General features: G+C 42.7%; 1 protein-coding gene across 2 annotated transcripts in view; it reads left to right on the top strand.

Moving 5' to 3' along the window:
- The window catches only part of Bckdhb (branched chain keto acid dehydrogenase E1 subunit beta), a 184,439-nt gene extending 180,250 nt beyond the window's left edge, over window positions 1-4,189 (top strand). For both annotated transcript variants that reach the window (XM_070010169.1, XM_070010168.1), the window contains one exon: window positions 4,041-4,189. In XM_070010169.1, coding sequence (XP_069866270.1) covers window positions 4,041-4,181 — 141 coding nt within the window. In that variant the 3' untranslated portion in view covers window positions 4,182-4,189. The remainder of the gene's footprint in view (window positions 1-4,040) is intronic.
- The last annotated feature ends 16,600 nt before the right edge of the window (window positions 4,190-20,789 follow it).

Below are 20,789 nucleotides of genomic sequence, written 5' to 3'. Positions count from 1 at the left end.
CCTTCCTTGGTATTACTTAGTCTTTCAAAGTTCTCTGTAGACTCTTGATCATCTTGGCTTGTCTTCTATTTGGCCATTTAAAATTTTTTCCTAATTTATTTCCTCCTTGTTTTTGCTAGTCTCAAAATGAATACCCCAGAATTTGCAGGAAAGAACTGAAGACTGCTGCACTGTGGGCGAGCTCCTCCGACAGAGGTCCTGATCGCCCATCTTACTATTCACTTATTTAGGGGAAAAATTCTCAGAGTGCATTCAGAAGGAAATTCAAACGTCACTTCTGGAGTTTCACCTTTTGGAAGGAATATAGTTTACTTTAGGGACCAGATTATGTGAAAATACATATTGCACTGCAACATAACATAAGTAGTCATTACAGTGGTTTTGGAGGTTTGCTTTTGATCATTCTCACTACCTCCTGGCTGATACTTTGAACCCCAAATCATGGGAAGAATGATTCTCTTGACTCCTGTCTGGCTTCTTCTCTGTCTACATGGGTCTCTTGGTCACATTGTCACATGAATGGAGCTGATCACACACCAGCTCTCTAGAGAGAAAGGCCCAGTATAAGCACTGCCTACCTTGGCTCATGCCCTAGACTTAACATGCATCCTCCAAACCCTTATTTAATTCCTATGCACTTACTGTTTCTGAATCAAGAAAAATCATCAAACATAATTTTAAAAATGCAAGTGTCCTTAGGCGACCAGTGGAACACATGATTGTGATTAATCTGGATTGTGTACAAAATCTAGTTACAGTGTCATGTGGTTATACAGGAGAGAACAATATTTTGTTAAGGATTCAGTTTGGGCCCAAATATGTAAATCTTTCAACGAGATTTGAGCATTTCTTTGTGTGTGTGTGTGTGTGTGCACGCCATGCATGTGTGTGTGTATGTGCGTGCGTGTAGCTTCTGTATGGAAAAACCAAGCCTGAACAAGGGTGACCAGTTTTCATGGTTGCTCAAAGAAAATCACACATAACACCATTGCATGGAAATAAATTCAGTGGGAAGAAACTTGGTAGCCGCTTAGTTTTTCCAGTTGCTTTAAAACAAGTTTTAACTGAACTCCAAGGAAGAAATAACTAATGGCTCTTTTAACATGCTTTAGCTAGCAAAGACTTAGAATTTCAACCTGTATCACCTGGTATATCTTTATAAAATTGAAAAACCCATTCATGGTCTCCTTGCTGTGTATTTTTGAATTCCTTTATGACTTTTACAATATGTTTTATATGTTTATAGGAATACTTTATAGTCATTAGATTCCATATAATTTACAATAATTGTTTCTGAATTAAGGAACCTTACTTATCAAATCACAGTAACATAAACTAGAACTTCACAAAAGGAAGTGATTCTTCAGCTGAGCACTTGGTGGTTTGTGACTGTAATCCTAGCTATATCAGAATCTACAATCTGAGGATTATGGTTCGAAACCAGCCCAGGGAAGACAAGTCTGAGATACTCTTATCTTGAATTAACCAACAATAAGCCATAACTGGAGGTGTATGACTCATGTGGCAGAAGTGCCAGCCTTGAGCAAAAAAGCGAAGTGAGAACGAATGGCCCTGAGTTCAAGCCCCAATACAGACACACACACACCACAAATCAGTTTTTCACTTTTTTATTTCATTTCAGTTCAATTTTCCTGTCTCATAAAACCTGAATTAATGAATATGTACCGTACAAAGGGGAATCTTTTCCCAGCTTTGGATTCCCAGCTGCAAAGGGGAAGCCACTGTTGGAGGTCAGACGCCACTGCAGGCAGGTGTTGTGTGGCGGGGAACTCACAGATGTCTTACAGATGCCTTCCTGCCGGAGAGGCCCTCACATTCTTGAGGGGTTAGCAGCATTGTCAGCAGACAGAAACTCAGCCCAGTGATTTTAGTCATGGTGCTAAGTGGAGTGGTTGCAATACACACACACACACACACACACACACACACACATACCAGACTGTTTCACACACACACACACACACACACACACACACACACACATGCCAGCCTTCCAAGTTACTAGTTTGAAAGAAGAGTTGTTTTATACCAGGTACAAAAATTAAAAGCAGTTAGCAAACTATTTTTGCCTTTGAGTCTTCTGTATGTTGCAGTGTCCATAGATAATTTGTTTACAAAGAGCAATATGCTTAAGAAATTGATCATTTCAGGCTCTAAAAATTACAGGTTACAGTGAGCAAACAATTCACCCAATCTGTCATCTCGTTTTAGTGAGAAGTGGAATGTCTTAGGTCACTCTTGAAGTTGTGTGCATTTTAAATTTATAGTGTTGCTGGTAGAGATGTTGGGTTGCTGGAAAATGCAGTTCTTATTTGGTGACTGATGCTGTACATCACAGCAGGTAATGGGTGAAGGAGAGTCTGGGAATGTTCAGTTTGTGTCCTTGGGTGCTAGATGGTTTCGTGGGCATTTACTATACTTATCATTGGGGAACAAAAATCACACTGGGATTGAAGATTGAGTGCAAGGTTTCAGGATTTCTTCAGGTAGAAATGTCTGCTCAAGTGATTTAAAAAATAGTACAAGATATAAGAAAACTTAAGTCTCCTCAAATCCTTTGTGAAACAAGCCGTGTATTAATATGTAAATTAAAACCTAGGGTTTTAATTTAACATTTTCCTTTGACTAGTTTAAATACATATCTATCCATTGATTGATTGATTGATTGATTGGTAGACTTTTTTAAATATCTATTTTTAATCATAGCTACTCAGGAGGCTGAGATCTGAGGATCATGGTTTGTAGCCAGCCCAGGCAGGAAAGTCCATAAGACTTTCATCTTCAGTTAACTAGCCAAAAGTCAGAAGTGGTGCTGTGGCTCAAGTGGTAGAGTGCCAGCCTTGAGCAAGAGAGATCAGGGACAGTGCCCAAGCCCTGAGTTCAAGACACAGAACATGCAGGCATATACAAAATAAATAAAAATTTAATTTACACATACAAACATATATATATATATATTTAAAGTTATACATTCTTTTAATTTTTGTATTTTAAAATTATATGTATTGTTTGCACACTAGGGTTTCCCTCCTTGAGAGAGTTTGCTCTCACTAACTTTTCTTTCCTTTTCTTTTTAAATAAACTTACTCTGTTTACTTTAAAAAAAATAAAACTATGTATTTAAAGATATATGTGATCTTTAAAGTTTTATATGTACAAGTCTGGCTTTAAAACTTTCAAATTTTTAATTTTCATATATTAGGATTTTTAATAAAAGTTGTGTAACACTTCCCCCATCAAATGATGTCCCCACACAGTTGTACTAAAGGTCAGCTCTTCCTTGCTGAAGCCAGACCTCTGTCCACCGGGAGCTTTTGCTCTCCCAGGTGAAAAGGGGAATTGACCCGGGCAGTGGAGAGGGCCCTGACCGTTCAGTCCATCTGGGCCGCAGGGGAATTACAGGCGTGTATTGTGGAAGCGAGGCACATCCATTTTACCAGCTTGGAGAATGATGGAACCAAGAAGCGCAATCCCTCCTCTCAAGCCACAGTGTGAGCCACTGTGAACATTCGCTGGTAATTTGTGTCCTACTTGGCTTTGCCACGCACCGTGCTGTGTTCTCAGTGCGCATAAATATATATACAAGCGTGTTTCAAGGAATCATGGACCATGAGCGCATGCTCCTTGTGACATGCTTTTTAAAGGAAAAGTCACTTCATTGCTCATCTCCGTAGGTGTGATTGTGTTGTTAGCGTTTTTCCTTTGCTTGTTTTGTGTAGGTATTAAGGCTTGAACCGAAGTTCAAGCTTTGAGCTCTCGCTTGGCATTTTTCTGCACAAGGCTGGTGCTCTACCCTTGAGCCATGCCTCCACTCCTGGGTTTTTTTTGCTAGCTAGTTGGAGAGAGGAGTCTTTGGGATTTTTCTGCCTTGGATGGCTTTGAGCCACAATCTTAGTTCTCAGCTTCCGTAGTAGCTAGATCATAGGCAAAAGCCACCAGTGCCTGGCTATTACTATTTCTCTCGCTAACAATATAAAAAGAGCATGTTAAAGTTGTCCTGTCTCGGTTCTTCTCTGCAGGAAGAATGTTTCTTGAACTTAGAGGCTCCTATATCCAGAGTGTGTGGCTACGACACTCCCTTCCCCCACATTTTTGAGCCGTTTTACATCCCTGACAAATGGAAGTGCTACGATGCCCTTCGGAAAATGATCAACTACTGAGCACACAGGTAGGAGCGGTGCACTCTGAGAGAGTGAGCGTGAGCGTGCCCCGAGTGTGTCACATCGCGTCCTCTTCTCCGAGGTGTAGCAGTCCTCACCGGCTCGCGTGCCAGTGGGTAGCAACTTTTAGAACAAAAATGTGTAGGTAAGGAAAAAAGAAGTCAAGCATCAACCAGGGCATTGACCTTGAGTGGAACACAGGGCGTGTGTGTGTTACGTGGTCTGTTTCTGTACACAGCCACGCTGACTGCAGTGGAGATAACATGGGAACCTTTCAAACAGTGGTCAGATGGTGAACAAATGAACACCAGGAAGCTGTTCATGTTCACACGTGAGATTAGAAGTAGGAGTCTTGGGGAGCAGGGTGGGAGGGCGCTGATGGATACATTGCATATAAAAAAGGGGCATGTTACATTGAACCCCCCTTCTACTACTATTTGGAGATAATAAAAATAAAATGACCCTTTAAGTACTATTACCTTAGGCTCCAATTATTTTATATTGTGATCCATAAAGATTCTTAAATTTACCTTTATATTATCTGATAAATAGAGTGGTTAAGCAAGAGCTTTTAAGAGCAACTTTAAACAACTCAAACCAAAACAGAAAACAAACCCAACATAACCACCATTCCTAGAACTTCTTTGCCGAATAATTTTGTTGTTGTTGTTGTTGTTTTGTTTGTTAATGACATGGTCTCATTATGTAGCCCATCTTCCTGTCTCAATTCCTCAAGGGCTGGGATTACAGGCATGTGTCACAATGCTGGCTTATAGATTTTTTTTAAATATGAGATCACAAATGATATTTATTCATATTGATTAAATCATGACTACCAAACCTTGTATCAGTGCCGTTCTAACAAAAATTTCATTAGGAATTTCCTGGTTTTCATAATTTTAAGACAGAAGTTGTGTATCGCTGACACTCTGATTTTGAAGTTTTCAAAATGAGTAGATAGGATTTGATGCTTTTATTTAAATATCTAAACTGCAGTAATAATAGCAGTACACTTTAAAGCACCATAAACTTTCCAAAGCAAAAGGAGATTGAGCTCCACACAATAACACATCCTGTGTGTTCTCAATTTGTGCAAATTGCAAAAACTGTGCTACCAGGATCCCTGTGTCTTGGGTACTTGTGTACTGAGAATATTATTAGGGGTCAAGGTTATCCTTAGGGGTCTAGGCTGTTGTTAGGGGACTAGGTTATCATTGTAAGTTAGGGCTGCCAGGCCTTGTACCCAGAGTGTTCTGATAGGCAGGTCCAGAACTTGTCCTTCTGATGGCCTCATAATGCCTGGGAGAACAGCTTGCAGCTTCTACAGCAAGTCACACTTAGGGCAGATTAAAGATCTTCCGTTCTCTTGCACTCATGGTGTTCCGTCCGCAGGCATGCATGTGAAGCATTTGAGTAAGATGGCCAGGCCCATTGCACTGTTTTTCAAGTCGTGTTTTGATGTTGGGTTTCACTTTGGATAGCACATTTGCTTTTCAACTTTTCTTACATTTAAAATGCTGGAAATATGAATAAAATTGCTTTTCTGTGCTGTAAAATTAAATATTCTTAAAGAACATAGTCCTACAGGTAACAAAGAATGTTTGCTTACAAGTGTTTTAATTTTTTTTTACAGAAAAACAGGAAGATTCTTACTCGATATGGAGATATTTTTCTGATTTTTTTTTATTTCCTCAGACTCATCTTTTGAAATTATTTTTTATGAAATGATCTATCATGGATATTGGCTGAAGAGCTGAAATTCTTGTATTAATAGAAATGATGACCCAATGATTCCCATTAAGGGTGTTTTCAATTCACTTTTAAAATATTCTATATGGTATTCTTATAAATTCTACTCAATTATGTCTGTAAATAGGTGCCCGGTAATATTCAATAAATCAAAGTCCAATTGTCTTCAGGTTGTGTGTATCCTCTTTGTCCTGTAATAAAAAAGTTTTTTAAAAATAATTGATTGTTATTAATTAAATCTGAATTAAAGTATTAAATTAAAATATTTACCCTACAAATGATAATTTTCTAATTTAGGTGCATTTGGTTTAGTTTTTCATGGCCAAGTTGGTGGGGTGTTGGCAAAACCTATGGGATTGTGTGTGTGTGTGTGTGTGTGTGTGTGTGTGTGTGTGTGTGTGTGTGTGTGTGTGTGTGTGTGTGTGTGTGTGTGTGTACATGCCAGTACTGGGCCTTGAACCCAAGACCTTATTGGTTTTTTTCACTAAAGACTGGTGCTGTACCACTGAGCCACAGTTCCACTTCATGCTTTTTGATGGTTCATTGAAGATAAGAGTCTTGCAGACTTTTCCACTTGGGCTGGCTTCAACTTGTATGTACAGTACAAGATGGGAAAAGATGTTGTGTGTCAACCACAAGTATGAAAATGAAAAAGATTTAGGGAATCCAGTTGGCTCACTCCACAGCACATCTGAGTGCAAGATGCCTAGGCTTCCTAAGCACCTTGGCTTGGCCATGTTCCCCATCAAATGCCTAGGCCACCTGAAAGAACTCTGCAGTCATGTGATTGGCCCAGCAGAACCGGAAGCCTAATGGCAGTCAACACACCCTCCTCTCCCACGAGTCCTAATGTCATGATACAAATGAGACTATTTTGCTATTGGTTGACATCATTTATGACTGTAGTTGTACCAAACTCAGTCTTCAGCACAAAACATCTGCATAATGTCTGTGTAATTGTCAAAGACATTGTAACACGAAAAAAATATTCCATATTGTAAAAATAAGAGAATGGAGCAAAAGCCAGGCACCAGTGATGCATGCTTGTAATCCTAGTTTACTCAGGAGACTGAAATTTGAGGATCGTGGTTAAGCCAGCCTGGACAGACAAATCTGAGAGACTCTTACCTCCATTTACTAAGCAAAAAGCCAGAAGTGGAGCTATGGTTCAAGTGGTAAAGTGCCAACCTTGAGAAAAAAACAGTACTTAGGCCTTGAGTTTAAGTCACACACACACACACACACACACACACACACACACACACACGAGTTAGATTAGAAAGTGACCCCTTAGTTTAAGTCATATCACTTGGAAAATGGTGGATTTGCAGAATCAGGCCTACAGAAGGTACACATTCAGTGTAAAGTAAGGCCTGACTTGTCGCTCGCCCGCAGATGCGTGTGTTTTCTGGTGGTCAGTGTCTCTGCCCAGTTATCTGGTAACAGTGCTGTCTTTGTTCAGATAACTTCCCCCCCACCCCCCTGCCCCATTGTTCCCTAGGGTTGCTGCTAATCCCAGAAGGGTTCCATACCAGCACAGAGGGTCCAGACACACACTGTCCCCCAGCACCTTAGTACACACACTACAGCTAGTGGACCTCAAGCTCTGCCAGTGGCTGCTTCTCAGACTTTTGCCTGCTCCCAGAATGCCTGGGGACACAAGTGATAGGTTAGTGGACGGACATATAGAAGATGAAACCTTGTGCAGAAATCCTCGGCAGAAATCCCAGGACCAGCCCCTGGGAAATCCTAGTGTGACGCAGGAGGAGATAAGCAACTGGGAAGTCACAGAACATGTGGATAGATGGTTTGAGGCTTACGACCTCTAGGGCCCTCTGAGATATTGGTGATCAGAACAGTGAGAATAAGAAAAAAGAAGTTATAGCTAGAGAGACTGGGAAGTAGAATACAAACAGATTAATGCATGTGTATAAATAATGGGCTTAAACTCATTTTTTGGTGACGTAAAGGCTCTGGGTTAGAAAAAGGGGGAAAAGGGGATTGTAAATATGACTTAACTTGATAAAGACTGGAATAGGAGATTTATCAACTGGAGTTCCAGGTTCTAAATGCTTCATCTCAATAAAGAGTTTATCTTCATTAATCTACTGTTAACTTTGATCGCTTTTTAAAAAATCTGTTGGTTTTGGTGCCAGTACTGGGTACTGAACTCAGGGCCTGGGACACTCTCCCTTAGCAATTTTTACTCAAGGCTGGCATTCTAGCACTTGAGCCACACTTCCACTTCTGGCTTTTATTTTTTTCTGGTTAATTCAAGTAGAACAGATTTTTTTTTCCTTTGCCCAGTCTGGCTTTGAACCTCAATCCTTAGATCTCAGCCTCCTGAAAAGCTAGGATTACAGGCATGAGCCACTGGCACCCAGCTTAGAGTTTTCATTTAAAATACTTCCTGAAATTAACCACTAATAATTAAAAGCAGTGTGCATATTTTATATTGTCCACATTAATTCTCAAGTTATACATAATTAATTTATTCCACACACATTTGGTGGATACTGGGGTCCAGGCAGTGGGTTAGAGTTTTATGTACAAAGTTATTGAAGAAACAGACCCTGCATTCAACACACACACACACACACACACACACACACACACACACACACACACACACACACACACACACACACACACACCAGCAAATAAACAAATCTCTTATAAAGCAAAGAGAGGAAACCAGAATAAAAAAGGGTCAACAAAACAAGAGACCGTGGAAATACCACATGAACTCCCCTTGTACAATGAATGCACACCAAGATATGTAATGAGATAAGTTTCCTAGTTAAAAAGGAAGACTAGACCAGGAGCCAATGGCTCATGCCGCTAATCCTACTCAGGAGACTGAGATCGGAGAATCGCAGTTTGAAGCCCGCCCCCGCAGAAGAGTCTCCACGAGTCTCTATTTCTTCTCCAAGTGGTGCTGTGGCTCCAAGCGGTAGAGTGCTATCCTTGAGTAAAAGAGCTCAGGGACAGCGCCCAAGCCCCGAGTTCAAGCCCCACAACTGACAAAAAAAATACAAAAAGAGACTAGAATGGGTTAAGAAACAAAAATCCAACTAATTCATCAGGAAGAATCTTCCAATAGGTTGCTCTAGAAAGCTTAAAATTTGAAGATGGAGAAAATACTAGATCAAAAAGAAAATGAGCAAATGTGTTGTAATTCACATTGGACAAAATGGACAACGAGGAAATGTGCATTTAATATCAGCATCTCACAGCAAGAGTATGCAGTTAAATCCTTTGTGTCCCAAATGTATAGCCTTAAAATGTAAGCAATAATTCATAAGTTCAGATATGGACAAAACAGGTGTATGAGGTAACTTCATACTCTACGTTCAATTTAGTCATTGAAGTGGATCACAATAAAAGATGATAGTTTTAACTATGTAAGCAATAGAGTTGGATCAATAGAAATAATATATTTTAAGCTTTTATGTCTCCACAGAGACTATAGAAGCTTTTAAAGTATACACAAGCAGTTAAGACTTGATCACATCCCAGGGCATGAATTAAAATAACGTTGACCTTCCAAAGGAGTATTCCTAACAATCATATCCTCTGACCACATCACAAAGTCTTGGCATCTTGGAAAGAAAGAAATCACCCAGCTTTGTAACTGTGAAACCAGAAAGAAAATGTAAACGCAGTTACTAAATATTGAAAGCATAAGATCACAGAGGTGTGTCAGTCAAGAGCCTTGCAGGGGTAAATTCATAGACTTTAAGTCTTTGAAAGAAGAACACTGCAAACTTCAAGCGCGCACACACACACACACACACACACACACACACACACACACACACACACACACACACACACACACACACACACACACACACACACACACACACACACACACACACACACACACACACACACACACCACTATAAACCGAATGTTCCAAATGAGGAAAAGTTGTGTTCCCCCCCGCCATGAAAATGATTTTCTTTTTCTGCTTTATCATGTGTCCTGTGTTTTTATTTCCTCATGATACCTGTGTATGCAAACCACAGAATGACTGTCTGCTTTCTTTAAGAGAGCAGAAATATTTTACAAAATGAGATGGTTTGCCCAGCGCTGCAAGCATTTCCTCCCACATCCTCATGCTGAACTCTTTCCTCCTCACACCTCCGACTCGCTCCCCTGTTCATGGCTCTTCCAAAAGGCTCTTCTTCTTACTCTTCATCCATCTGAGAATGCCTTGCTCATGAGGCTGAACTAATGAAGTTACTTTTGGGGAAGAAATATGTGTCATAAATATTCCTTTTTGCTGAGAATTTCAGCTGGAGTAGGAGTGGGACAGTGGTTGGGAAATAATATTCTTCCAGGTCTTTTCTGTCCTAGTGCAAAAACTATGGAGGTCAGTATGGGGGTCCTCAGACAACTAAAAGCAGACCTGCCCTAGGTCCCTGCCGTTATCATAGTAGGGGTATCCATAGGAGTGTAAATAAACATGGAACAAAGACACCTGCACACCTGTGTTTACTGTCGTGCCACCGGCAAGAGCTAAACAAGGAATCAGCCAAGCTGCCAGCACCAGGTGAAGAGATAAACAAGATATGGTACATCTATACCATGGACTGTTACTTACCCCTCAAACATGATTTATTGTGCAGGAAAATGGGTGGAATTGATGGACATTATGTTGAGCAAGAGAAGCCCAACTCAAAATGCTGAAGAGCGTATGTTTTTGCTCACATGTAGAAGTTGGGCCTGAAGAGTATAGATTTTCAGTGGACATGTACAAGCACATGTGCACATGCGCGCACATATACACACACACACAATGATTCTAACTATGGTTCTAGTTAGGAGGATGAGGGGAAGGAAAAAGAAAGGATGGCTGAATAATTTCAAAATACATTGCAATTCTATATGAAGAGAGCCTAGGATGCGTCATGAAAGTGGGTGTAAGGAAGAGAAAGTAATGAAGACAGTTATCCTGAGCAAAGCACACTTGTCCAAAGTGCCACGGTAAGACATCGGTGCAATGAATACATATTGAAAGGAACAAATGATAGCTGAGCGCTGGTGGCTCACGCCTGTGATCCTAAGCTACTCAGGAGGCTGAGATCTGAGAATTGTGGTTTGAAGTCAGCCTGGGCAGGAAAGTCCCTGAAACTCTTATCTCCAAAGAAGCACCAGAAAACCAGAAATAGGGCTGTGGCTCAAGTGGCAAAGCACTTGCCTTGAGCAGAAAACTTAAAGGACCAGCACCTAGGTCCTGAGCTCAGGCCCCATGACCAAACAAAGAAACAAAAAAAAATGGTAGAATAAGACTGGCACTTTGGGGAGGGGGTAGATTCTAGCAGAAGATTCATGAGGACGAAGGTGGTCTAAGTAGTCTGCATTGGTGAATATAGAACAAAGACCCCTGTTGTAAGAAGGGGAAAGGAGAGTAAGGGACACAAGAGGTGAGGTTGATTGTGATATACTTTGTACATGTGTGGACATGGTATGATCAAACTCCTCTAGAACAACTAATGGAGGGAGGTTGGTGGCATAAGCATTCCTTTATTTAAAAGGGAAAAAAAAACATGTCATTGTGGCAAGAATGCCAGCTTGGAGCAAAAAAGCTAAGAGACAGCTCCAAAGCCCCAAGTTCAGGCACCAGTACCAGCACAAAAATAAATTGAAAGGGCTGGGAAGGTGGCTCAGTGGTAGAGTGCTTGCCTCGCATGCATGAGGCCCTGGGTTCGATTTCTCAGCACCATATAAGCAGAGAGAGCCAGAAGCGGTGCTGTGGCTCAAAGTGGTAGATCGCTAGCCTTGAGCTGAGGGACAGTGCTCAGGCCCCGAGTTCAGGCCCCATGACTGACAAAAATAAATGGAAAAATAAGTTGAAATAAAAGAATACAGAATGGCGGGGTTGGGGGTGAGGAAGGAGGATTCCGTTTTGCAGTCTTTTGTATTTCAGATGTGTGCTTCAGTTGTGGGTGCTCAGTCTGCTTATTTCTTAAAGAAATTTCAGACACAGACAGCTTTCCACAGAGGGCCTTCCCCCGGCTCCCTGGGAGAGGCCCATTGTTGCTGTGATTTAGGTCTGTTCAGGTAGAGTTCAAGGCATGTATTTGTTAAATGACTGTATGGCAGCCGTCTGTGAAGGACGTGTGACAGCTGTAGATACTCAATGTCCGGTATATGGACAATGTAGAGTTCAGGAGCTCATTCTGAACTCTTCCTTTGAGGACGGTGGCACTGAGGCTGAGTTAATTTTCTTCAGCTTTTCTGTTGTCTCTGGTGACGAGTTGGCTTCTGCAATCCTTCCCAACGTACCTGGCCATGCCACCTCTCCTTTTTTAGGGGGCGTGGTCTGTAGATGGGAGGCGGGGCAGTGTTAAGACCTAGCCTCTTGGCCCCAATGTCTAGTCAAGGGATGGGAACTAACCACCTTGGGCTGTTCTTCAGGAGTTTTTGAATGAATAGATCGGAATGAACTAGAACCACTCTCTCTACGGATGGAGGCCATCTGTGATCATCAAGAGCTGCAATGCGAGATGGGGTCACTTCCCACCAGACTCCATCCTCGAGAAGCATCCCCTCGGAGGCCAGCTCCACTTCCGCCCGCAACACCCTCAAGTGTTTTGCACTTCCTTTCCGTCTCTAAGGAATTGCCCCAGGAATTCAGGAAACCGCCCCTGCCCTCCTTCCTGTTGGGTTTCTGTTGCTTCCAAGTAAAAGCCTCACAATTCATCCATTCGGATGCTGGGAATACATTGTTTGTGCACATGTTTCTCATAAAGTATACTTGGAGAAACTTCCAGTGTTGGGATCCGTTTATGTACAACTTATCTGTGGCACCAATTAGCTGCAGATAGCGTGTGAAGGCTAAGTCTTCATCATGAAACAAGGGCATTCAGATTTTCAGCCTGAAAATTGAATGCTGGCAATCTTTTCTTAGGAAAACAAATAGTCCACAATCCGCTGTGTTCTAGTAACCTTGTTCTTTGGAGGATTAGTATGAAGATCTTAGTGTCATGGTTAAACATAACTACAGAGCTGTAAAACAGCCCTCACAATTACTCTATTTATTCCTTCCTTCCTTCCTTTCTTCCTCTCTCCCTCCCTTCCTTCTTTTCCTCCCTTCCTCCCTCCCTCCCTTCCTTCCTTCCTTCCTTCCTTCCTTCCTTCCTCCTTTCTAATTCCCTCCCTTCCTTCTTTCCTTCCGCTTTCTTTCTCCCTCCTTCCCTCTTTCCCTCCCTCCATCCTTCCTCCCTTCCTCCCTCCCTCCCTTCCTTCCTTCCTTCCTCCTTCCTTCCTTCCTTCCTTCTTTCCCTTCTTTCTTTCCTTCCCTCCTTCCCTCCTTCCCTCCTTCCTTCCTTCCTTCCTTCCTTCCTTCCTTCCTTCCATCCTTCTTTCCTCCCTTCCTCTCTTCCTTTCTTCCTTTCTTTCTGTGCTAGTGGTACTGGGGCTTAAACTCCATGCGAGTCCTTTAACTTTTTAAGCTCAAGGCTGGCACTCTATCACTTGAGTCACAGCTCATCTCTGGACTGTGGGTGGTTAATTGGAGGTAAGAGTTTCAGGGACTTTCCTATCCATCTAGTTTTGAACTGCAATCCTCAGATTGTGTTACAGGTGTGGGCCGCTGGCCCTTGGCCATTATTTCCTCTTTTCAATGAAAGTTTCAAAGAAATTAGAGAACAGGATACTGGCTATTTGTAGCACGAAAACTACAATTCTTCAATCCTAGTCTTCCCTAGCTTAGAAGGATATTAAGACTAGAATTAGAAAGAGCATTCCCTAGTTTCCCTCATTATTCTTGGAATTGCTGGAGAGCTGCTTTCAAGCCCAGACAGTTGGGTGAGATGGAGTTTAAGATCTTCCTGGCTTAGACTCACCTCCCCAAGACAGATGTACGGCCAGCACCTGACACTCCCCCTGCCCCAGGAGCATCTGCAACACACACTCAGCCCTGCTTTCCCCGCAGCTGCGCACACATGGGTGGGTGCTGTTACCACAGTGCATCACTGGGCTTCTGGAGAGAGAATGTGTGTGTGTCTGTCTGTCTGTGTGCATGTGTGTGCGCACACCCACATGCGTGCTGATACTGGGGCTTGAACTCAGGGCCTCTGTGATCCTGCTTGGCTGTTTTTCCTCAAGGCTAGTGCTCTACCACTTGAGCCACAGCTCCACTTCTGTCTTTCTTTTTTTGCCAGTTCATTAGAGATAAGAGTCTCACAGACATCCCTGTCTGGGCTGGCTTTGAATGGTGACCCTCAGCTCTCAGCCTTCTAGGTAGCTAGGATGACAGGCGAGGACCACCAGTACCTGTCTTGTGGTTGATTTTTCCATTGTTTACAAGGTGGTAGTGGGTGACAGGATATAGCAACAGAGACTCACAGTTATTGAAGGCAGACGATGTGCCAAACAATCTCCTTTGGAGGTTTTAATCCAAGTGACTGAAATTAAATGTATGCTTCCCTGTCTTGTGGGATTGTGTTGGCAAAGTATTAATTTCCAGACCTGTCTTCGAAGGAAGTGAGAATTAGATAGGGCAGAGTGTCTTGAGCCGGGGCTGTCAGTCTCTACCCTGACTTAAGTTGGGAGAAAGTGTGAGCAACACCAGACTGTGGCTCATGGACTTCACTCAGCCCACGTAAGACTGCTCATCCAATCCAGGGAGCGGTGGTGCACCTGCGTGGTGATTGCAGCCGTGGAGGAATAAAATCAGGGAGGACAAACTATGGAATCTGCAGCAGCTGCAATGAAAACCAAGAGCCACACACGCACCGATTGCTAGTTAGCCATCTTAATTCTTTTCTCCCCTCTAAGAAATGGAGGTGACCAGGCCCGTTTCCTTGTGAAGACCACAAATCCACTCATGGTGGATGAAGCCAAGTGGAGTTTGATTCGAAGGACTCCAATTTCAGGAGAAGCTGTAGGCTGCATAAAATGAGCAAGTCACGCTAGAACTTTTGATTTCTTCTCCCACCTCCCACTGCCTCTCCTTCCCAGGCCCCGTATGGACTCCCCTCTGCACCCCATGCAGGCTGCGTTCTTGTCTCTCTGCCCGCTGCTTCCCAGCCCTCTCATCGCCTGGTGCTGGGCTGTTCAGTAATGACAGCCCTTTTCTGGCTGGCTGGCTTGGCTTCCCATCCTGAGCAATATTGTTTATTCATTTCAATTCCAAATTCCTGCGAGTGAATCCTTGGGCCAGCTTTGGGCTGGCAGCTGTCCACGCTGGGTCCACATCTGGGAGCAGATGTGCAGATGTAGGTGCACTACCTAGAGAGGGCTAGCAAAGATAACGTGCCCCAGGGAACACTGGACAGGTTCTTCTCTCTGAGAAGGGTGGTTTATTATAGCTGTTGCCATTATTATTTCTTCATTAGAAAAAGTGAGTTAGTCAGACTTTAGGGAGAGGGTGGGTAGAAGGGTTTTCTTTTAGAAGACAGTGCATCTGGAGAGATGCGTATGGACTCTTTTTAGCCGGTCTTCTCTCTAGCGCTGTCCTGGCTATCAGCAAAGATAAAGCTCTCACTGGGTAAGAAGAGGACTTTATCTCTGCAGCAGCAAAATGTCTCCAGAGGCCATCCAGACACTGACACTTAACAATACCAATCATGCACAGGGCTCCAGGCAAACAGAAGCTCTGTGTACCCAGGCTTGGGAGCCACTCAGGCCCGTGTGTTCCTTCTCTGTGATTCTCTAGGTGCTATGTTGCACACAGGGGTCACACACGGTGGAATGAAGACGGAACAGGGGAGGTGACAAACCCATGAAGCATGCGTGAAAGTCCAGCTGGCCAAGAGCTAGGGCTGCTCCAAGGGGAAAACACGTTGTACATAGAAAAAGTGGTGCTGGAAACTGCACCATTAAAGCAACGATTTCTTTATTGTGATTTATGTAGATAATTCATATATAGACCAAGCTTTTTCTGAGGTATGTGGAAATGAGATGAAATTCTAGTCAAGCTCTTGGGAGAAATGATGGCCAGGTGTTGGTGAGCATGCCTGTAATCCTAGCTTCTCAAGAGGCCGAAATCGGAGGATCATGCGTTGAAGCCGGTCCAGGCAGACAAGTCTGGGAGACTCTTATCTCCAATTGGGCAAAAAGGCCCAAATGGAAACTGTGGCTCAAGTGGTAGAGTGCCAGCCTTCAGAAAAAAGGCCAAACAAGAGAGCAAGGACCCAAGTTCAGTAGTGGCAAAAATAAGTAAGTAAATAAAACATAAACTTTAAAAAGGAAGAACTGAAGCTTGGTTGGGAAGACAGACATAGGCAAGAACTGGCTGTGTATCTGAGCTCAGAGGTGGCAATAAGAAAGCAACCACCTTTCTTCTCTCTAATGCTCACATGAGTTACTTCCTTTCCTACCTTCAATCTCTGGAGCAGGTGGCTTGAAGTCCCATTTTGACTAGAGCACACACAAGCCTTCTTCCCAACTTCCAGGAATGCCCTGCAATCTGTTTGGAGAAGGTCCACTAAAGATACTTTCCTCCAAAAGAGGTGGGGGAGACAGTGTGCATGGCGATGCTCACCGAGCTTGCGTTGCATGAACGGAGGTGGATCATTGGATATTTCTGCCCTCCAGCTAGCTAAGCAAGTATCTATCCTATCTTAGTGCTAGATTACTGCAGAAACTGCTCCTCAGCTGACTTAGAAGTTAGAAGAGCTCAGGCCTTTCATGGGCTCTTCCACGAAGAGACATTTAGGATGCTCCCTAGAAGAGTGAGTTTTAAGTAGACACTGGAATGAAAGATAAGTATTTACTTTGTGTATCAAAGCAGAAATACCTGGCCACACATCATTTGAGGCAAAAGGAAAAAAAGAAAAGAAAGAAAAAGCAAAAAAAAACCCCAAAAAACAAAAACCCCAAACCCTGAGATGAAGATGGCTTTTAAATGACATTTTCCTTGAAGATGCCCCCCTGCCCCTCCCCCAAACTTTCCAAATCTGCCGACATTACAGTGCTGGATTCCTAAACACAGAAAAACATTGTTAACTCCCTGACTGGAAATGAAGGTTGCACAGTCCAAAGACGTGCCTTCAGATGTGAGTTTAAATCAAGCACCTCTGAGGAAGATGAAAATTCTATGTAATTTGACATAATTAAATGTAGCTATTTTGTCAGACTACAATTTTCCACTCTGCTCCTTACGCCTACAATTTGGAGGTTCGGCCTAGGCTCGGGTGGTTTATTTCAGGGCGAGCTTACCCACATTTGCAGGCTGTGGATGGCAATTACCCTCTACCCAAAAGCAAACCTCACTTCTCAGTTTGATGGTACTTGGAAAGTTTTTCTGCAAAGAACCCAGGGAAAACCCTTCAAATCGTAGCACAAACAAAGTTGTTCTCAAAAGGTGACTTGGAGCAAATTGATGGAAGCATTTCTAAAATGGCAGCTTTCTAGGATTCCAGGGGTTAATATGTTTTGGATGACAAGAAACTCTTCTTTTTTTTCTCTCCAAGATCCTATGCTTAGTAAACATTTATTTCCTTGTCTCTTCAAATAAAAGATTCCACAGAGTGTCCGTCTGAAGTCCCAGGAGCCTTGCTTGTGATTCCTTCCTCCCTCATTCTCTTTCCATCACACACACAAAATTAATACTTTGAATTTCCTAGGTTTATATGTGCAGGAAAGTATTCATGCACTAAGCTCCTTGCAGTTACAAGGGCTGACCTCATCCCGCGAATCTTCCCCTACATACTTTGTTAATATAAGCAAGCATCGCTCAGGCTGCGGGCCAAAGACACCACAGCAGAAATGTAGGAGCAAGTTCATGCTCCCCGGCACACACACTCCATCAGCGAAACCAGACTGCATCGTCTTCTAAAGTCATCTTTCACAATCGGCATGGTTCATTAAAAGCCTGAGAAGCTCTACATAGAGTGTTGAGAGATTCAGAAGTAGAAAGATTGTAGAATTAATTGTAGTATTCATACAAAATATAGGTGATTGGCATTTGTGCAGCCTTGTATTTGCTGATACAGTTGTTCTTTTTTCTTTTCTCTCTGATTTTCTCTTTTCTTTCTTGTCTGCTTCCCTTGCTCCCTCTCTCCTTACCTTCTTTCCAGTTGTATATACATATATATGTAGTATGTACTAATATATATGTATATATATGTATATATATTAGACAACTAGCTATGTATCTCAATCTGACCTTGAGCTTGAGTTCACTATCCTCTTGCCTCAGCCTCCTGAGTTCTGGGATTGCAATCCTAAACTATTATGTGAGATTAATGAAAGCCCTACTTTCAGTCATCCTTTTTTTGTTCCTTTTCTCTTCCCTTTCCCCGTTTTCCTTCATTTCCTCTCTTCTTCCTTCTCTTTTTCCTTTCCCTTATCCCTCCCTCCCTCCCTCCCTCCCTTCCTTCCCTCATTCCTTCCTTCCTTCCTTCCTTCCTTCTTTCCTTCCCTCATTCCTTCCTCCTTTTCTCCCTTTCTCTCTCCCTCCCTCTCCCTCCCTCCTTCCTGCCTGTCTTCCAGTTCACATGTCTATATCAATCATGTGCAGTAGGATTTAGAGAGTATTGATCACTTACACATTCGTATTTATTACACTAAATTCCAAACATGCAATGGCCTCAAACTTACAGCGGGAGGGCAGAGCTGGCAGCATCCTCAGGACCTGCCCCTAAGACCCAGGTTCTGATGCAGACCACTGGTCCCCCAAGAGGCCAGCACTGCTCCTGTCACTGAATCCCGCACTGCTTGTATCAGAAGAGGTGTCTGGTGGGTAGAGAGAAGGGAGGGCTTCTTTCCCCACCTTCACGTGGGGTGGGAGGTTCTGGGGCAGTAAGTGCTGGTGAGAGGCCAGCCCAGCTCTCTGATATATATGTTTCTTTGAGGTACCTATTAGTCTGCAAGAAAAATGTCTTTGCCAACCTGTCTCGGTGTGTCTCCTTCCCTCCTTCTGTCTCCTTCCCTCCTTCTGCCAGGGAGTGTGTCGTAGGATGTGTCACATGACACGTCTGGAAATATTTGAAATGTAAAATATCTCGGTCCAGCTGGTACCATCTTTCTAAGATGTCCTATTGATGGGTGAAGTTCGAATCTTTACTCATGCAGGGATGTTTCGATTTTCCGCAGGTCATTTGCTCTCTACACCAGTGCTGCACCTTGACAAGGAATCATAGAAGCTGGAATTTCCCTGTTGCTAGGCCTGGAACTGATGGAGCCACAGTGGGAGAGCGGAGGCCCACGTTGGCCAGTTGGCTTCCCATGAAGAGAAATGTCTTTCAAGACGAGGCTGGACTTCCCATCTCCAGGCAACAGCTGGCAGATGCCTGTCCTGGGACGCGATTTCATCGTGAGGACGTATTTGGGGCTTCGTGCCACTGTTGTTCACAACTGTACCTAGAAACAGAAGCACTAAAGATAGCCGATTGCTGACAACCATCGTGTTCACAGACACGATCGGCAATATTTGTCTTTAATGGTGAGAGACACATCATTAAAAATTAAAAAGAAGGGGCTGGGAAGGTGGCTCAGTGGTAGAGTGCTTGCCTTGCATGCATGAGGCCCTGGGTTCAATTCCTCAGCACCACATAAGCAAAAAGGAAAAAGCCGGAAGTGGCGCTGTGGCTCAAGTGGTAGAGCACTAGCCTTGAGCTGAAGAGCTGAGGGACAGTGCCCAGCCCAGAGTTCAGGCCCCACAACCGGACCCAAAAAAAAAAAAAAAAAAAAAAAAAAAAAAAAAAATTAAAAAGAAAACATAAAGGTGAACTAACTTTGACTTATAGTACAAATAGACAATTGAATTACAAATGTTAAAGTTGCCTATTTTGTTGTCATTCAGCAAAGAATAGTTTGCACAAGTTGTTCAAGTGTTGGTCTTGGCTTTTAGATGTCTTATAAACATTTCCTATTTCTTGACACATATATAGTTCTATATGTATAAAGAGTTGAAAGCAGAGTAGATAAGTCAGTTTGTCCATTCATCCATCCATCCTCCCATCCATTCTTCCAACAAAATGTCTGAGAGTACCAATTATCCTTGATGCATTAATATACTCTTTGCTCACTCCTTAGTCATTTGCAATTTGCTTTTTAGTCTAGAACTTTCTATACCTTGCTTTCTTGGAAGTTACCAGGAACCACTTAATACCCATGTTTAACATCTGTTCTCAATCCTCAACAGAAAGAAAGACAGGCCTGGAATAGAGGCAAATTTGGGCTGGGGTAGCAGGGGAGGGGGTGGCAGGGAGCTTCTATTAGGAAGTTCTATCCTCCAAGCCCAACCCCAGTGACAGGATTGTATTCAAACAAGAAATTAAAGGATTATACTCTCCAAGAGCTGGCTCAGTAATTCAGGAGCCTAGGGCAAATTAAAAAAATAGAAAGTACCATCAGGTGCTGGTGGCTCATGCCTGTAATCCTAGCTACTTGAGAAGTTGAGCTTTGAGAATTGTGGTTCAAAGTCAGCTCCAGTAGGAAAGTCTGTGAGACTCTTTATCTCCAATTAGCCAGCAAACCACCGGAAATGGAGCTGTAACTAAAGTGGTAGAGCACTAACCTTGAGCACAAGGTTAGTAACCAGGACCTAAGTTCAAGTCCCAAGACTGGCAGACACACACACACACACACACACACACACACACACACACACACACACACACACACACACACACACACACACACACACACACACACACACACACCCTCACAAATGTAAGAAAATTCCATTAGTGATTTTCAAATATGAAGTTTTTTCTTTCTTTTGTAATTCTTGATTCGTCATGATACATTTTAATTTCATTCTAAGAAAAAGTGGTATAATAAATTATTAGCCTGAACTTTACATCCATCTTCATATCATACACTGTGAATTTTAAACAAATTTAAAAGCATTCAAATCATATTATCATTATTTTGTACCTCATAAAGCCCATTCC

Source organism: Dipodomys merriami, unplaced genomic scaffold, assembly GCF_024711535.1.
Source record: "Dipodomys merriami isolate MVZ:Mamm:240054 unplaced genomic scaffold, mDipMer1.0.p SCAF_8, whole genome shotgun sequence".
In the NCBI taxonomy this organism is placed as follows: domain Eukaryota; kingdom Metazoa; phylum Chordata; class Mammalia; order Rodentia; family Heteromyidae; genus Dipodomys; species Dipodomys merriami.
The sequence above is the reverse complement of the archived record's forward strand: the minus strand, read 5'-3'. Positions and strand labels throughout refer to the sequence as shown.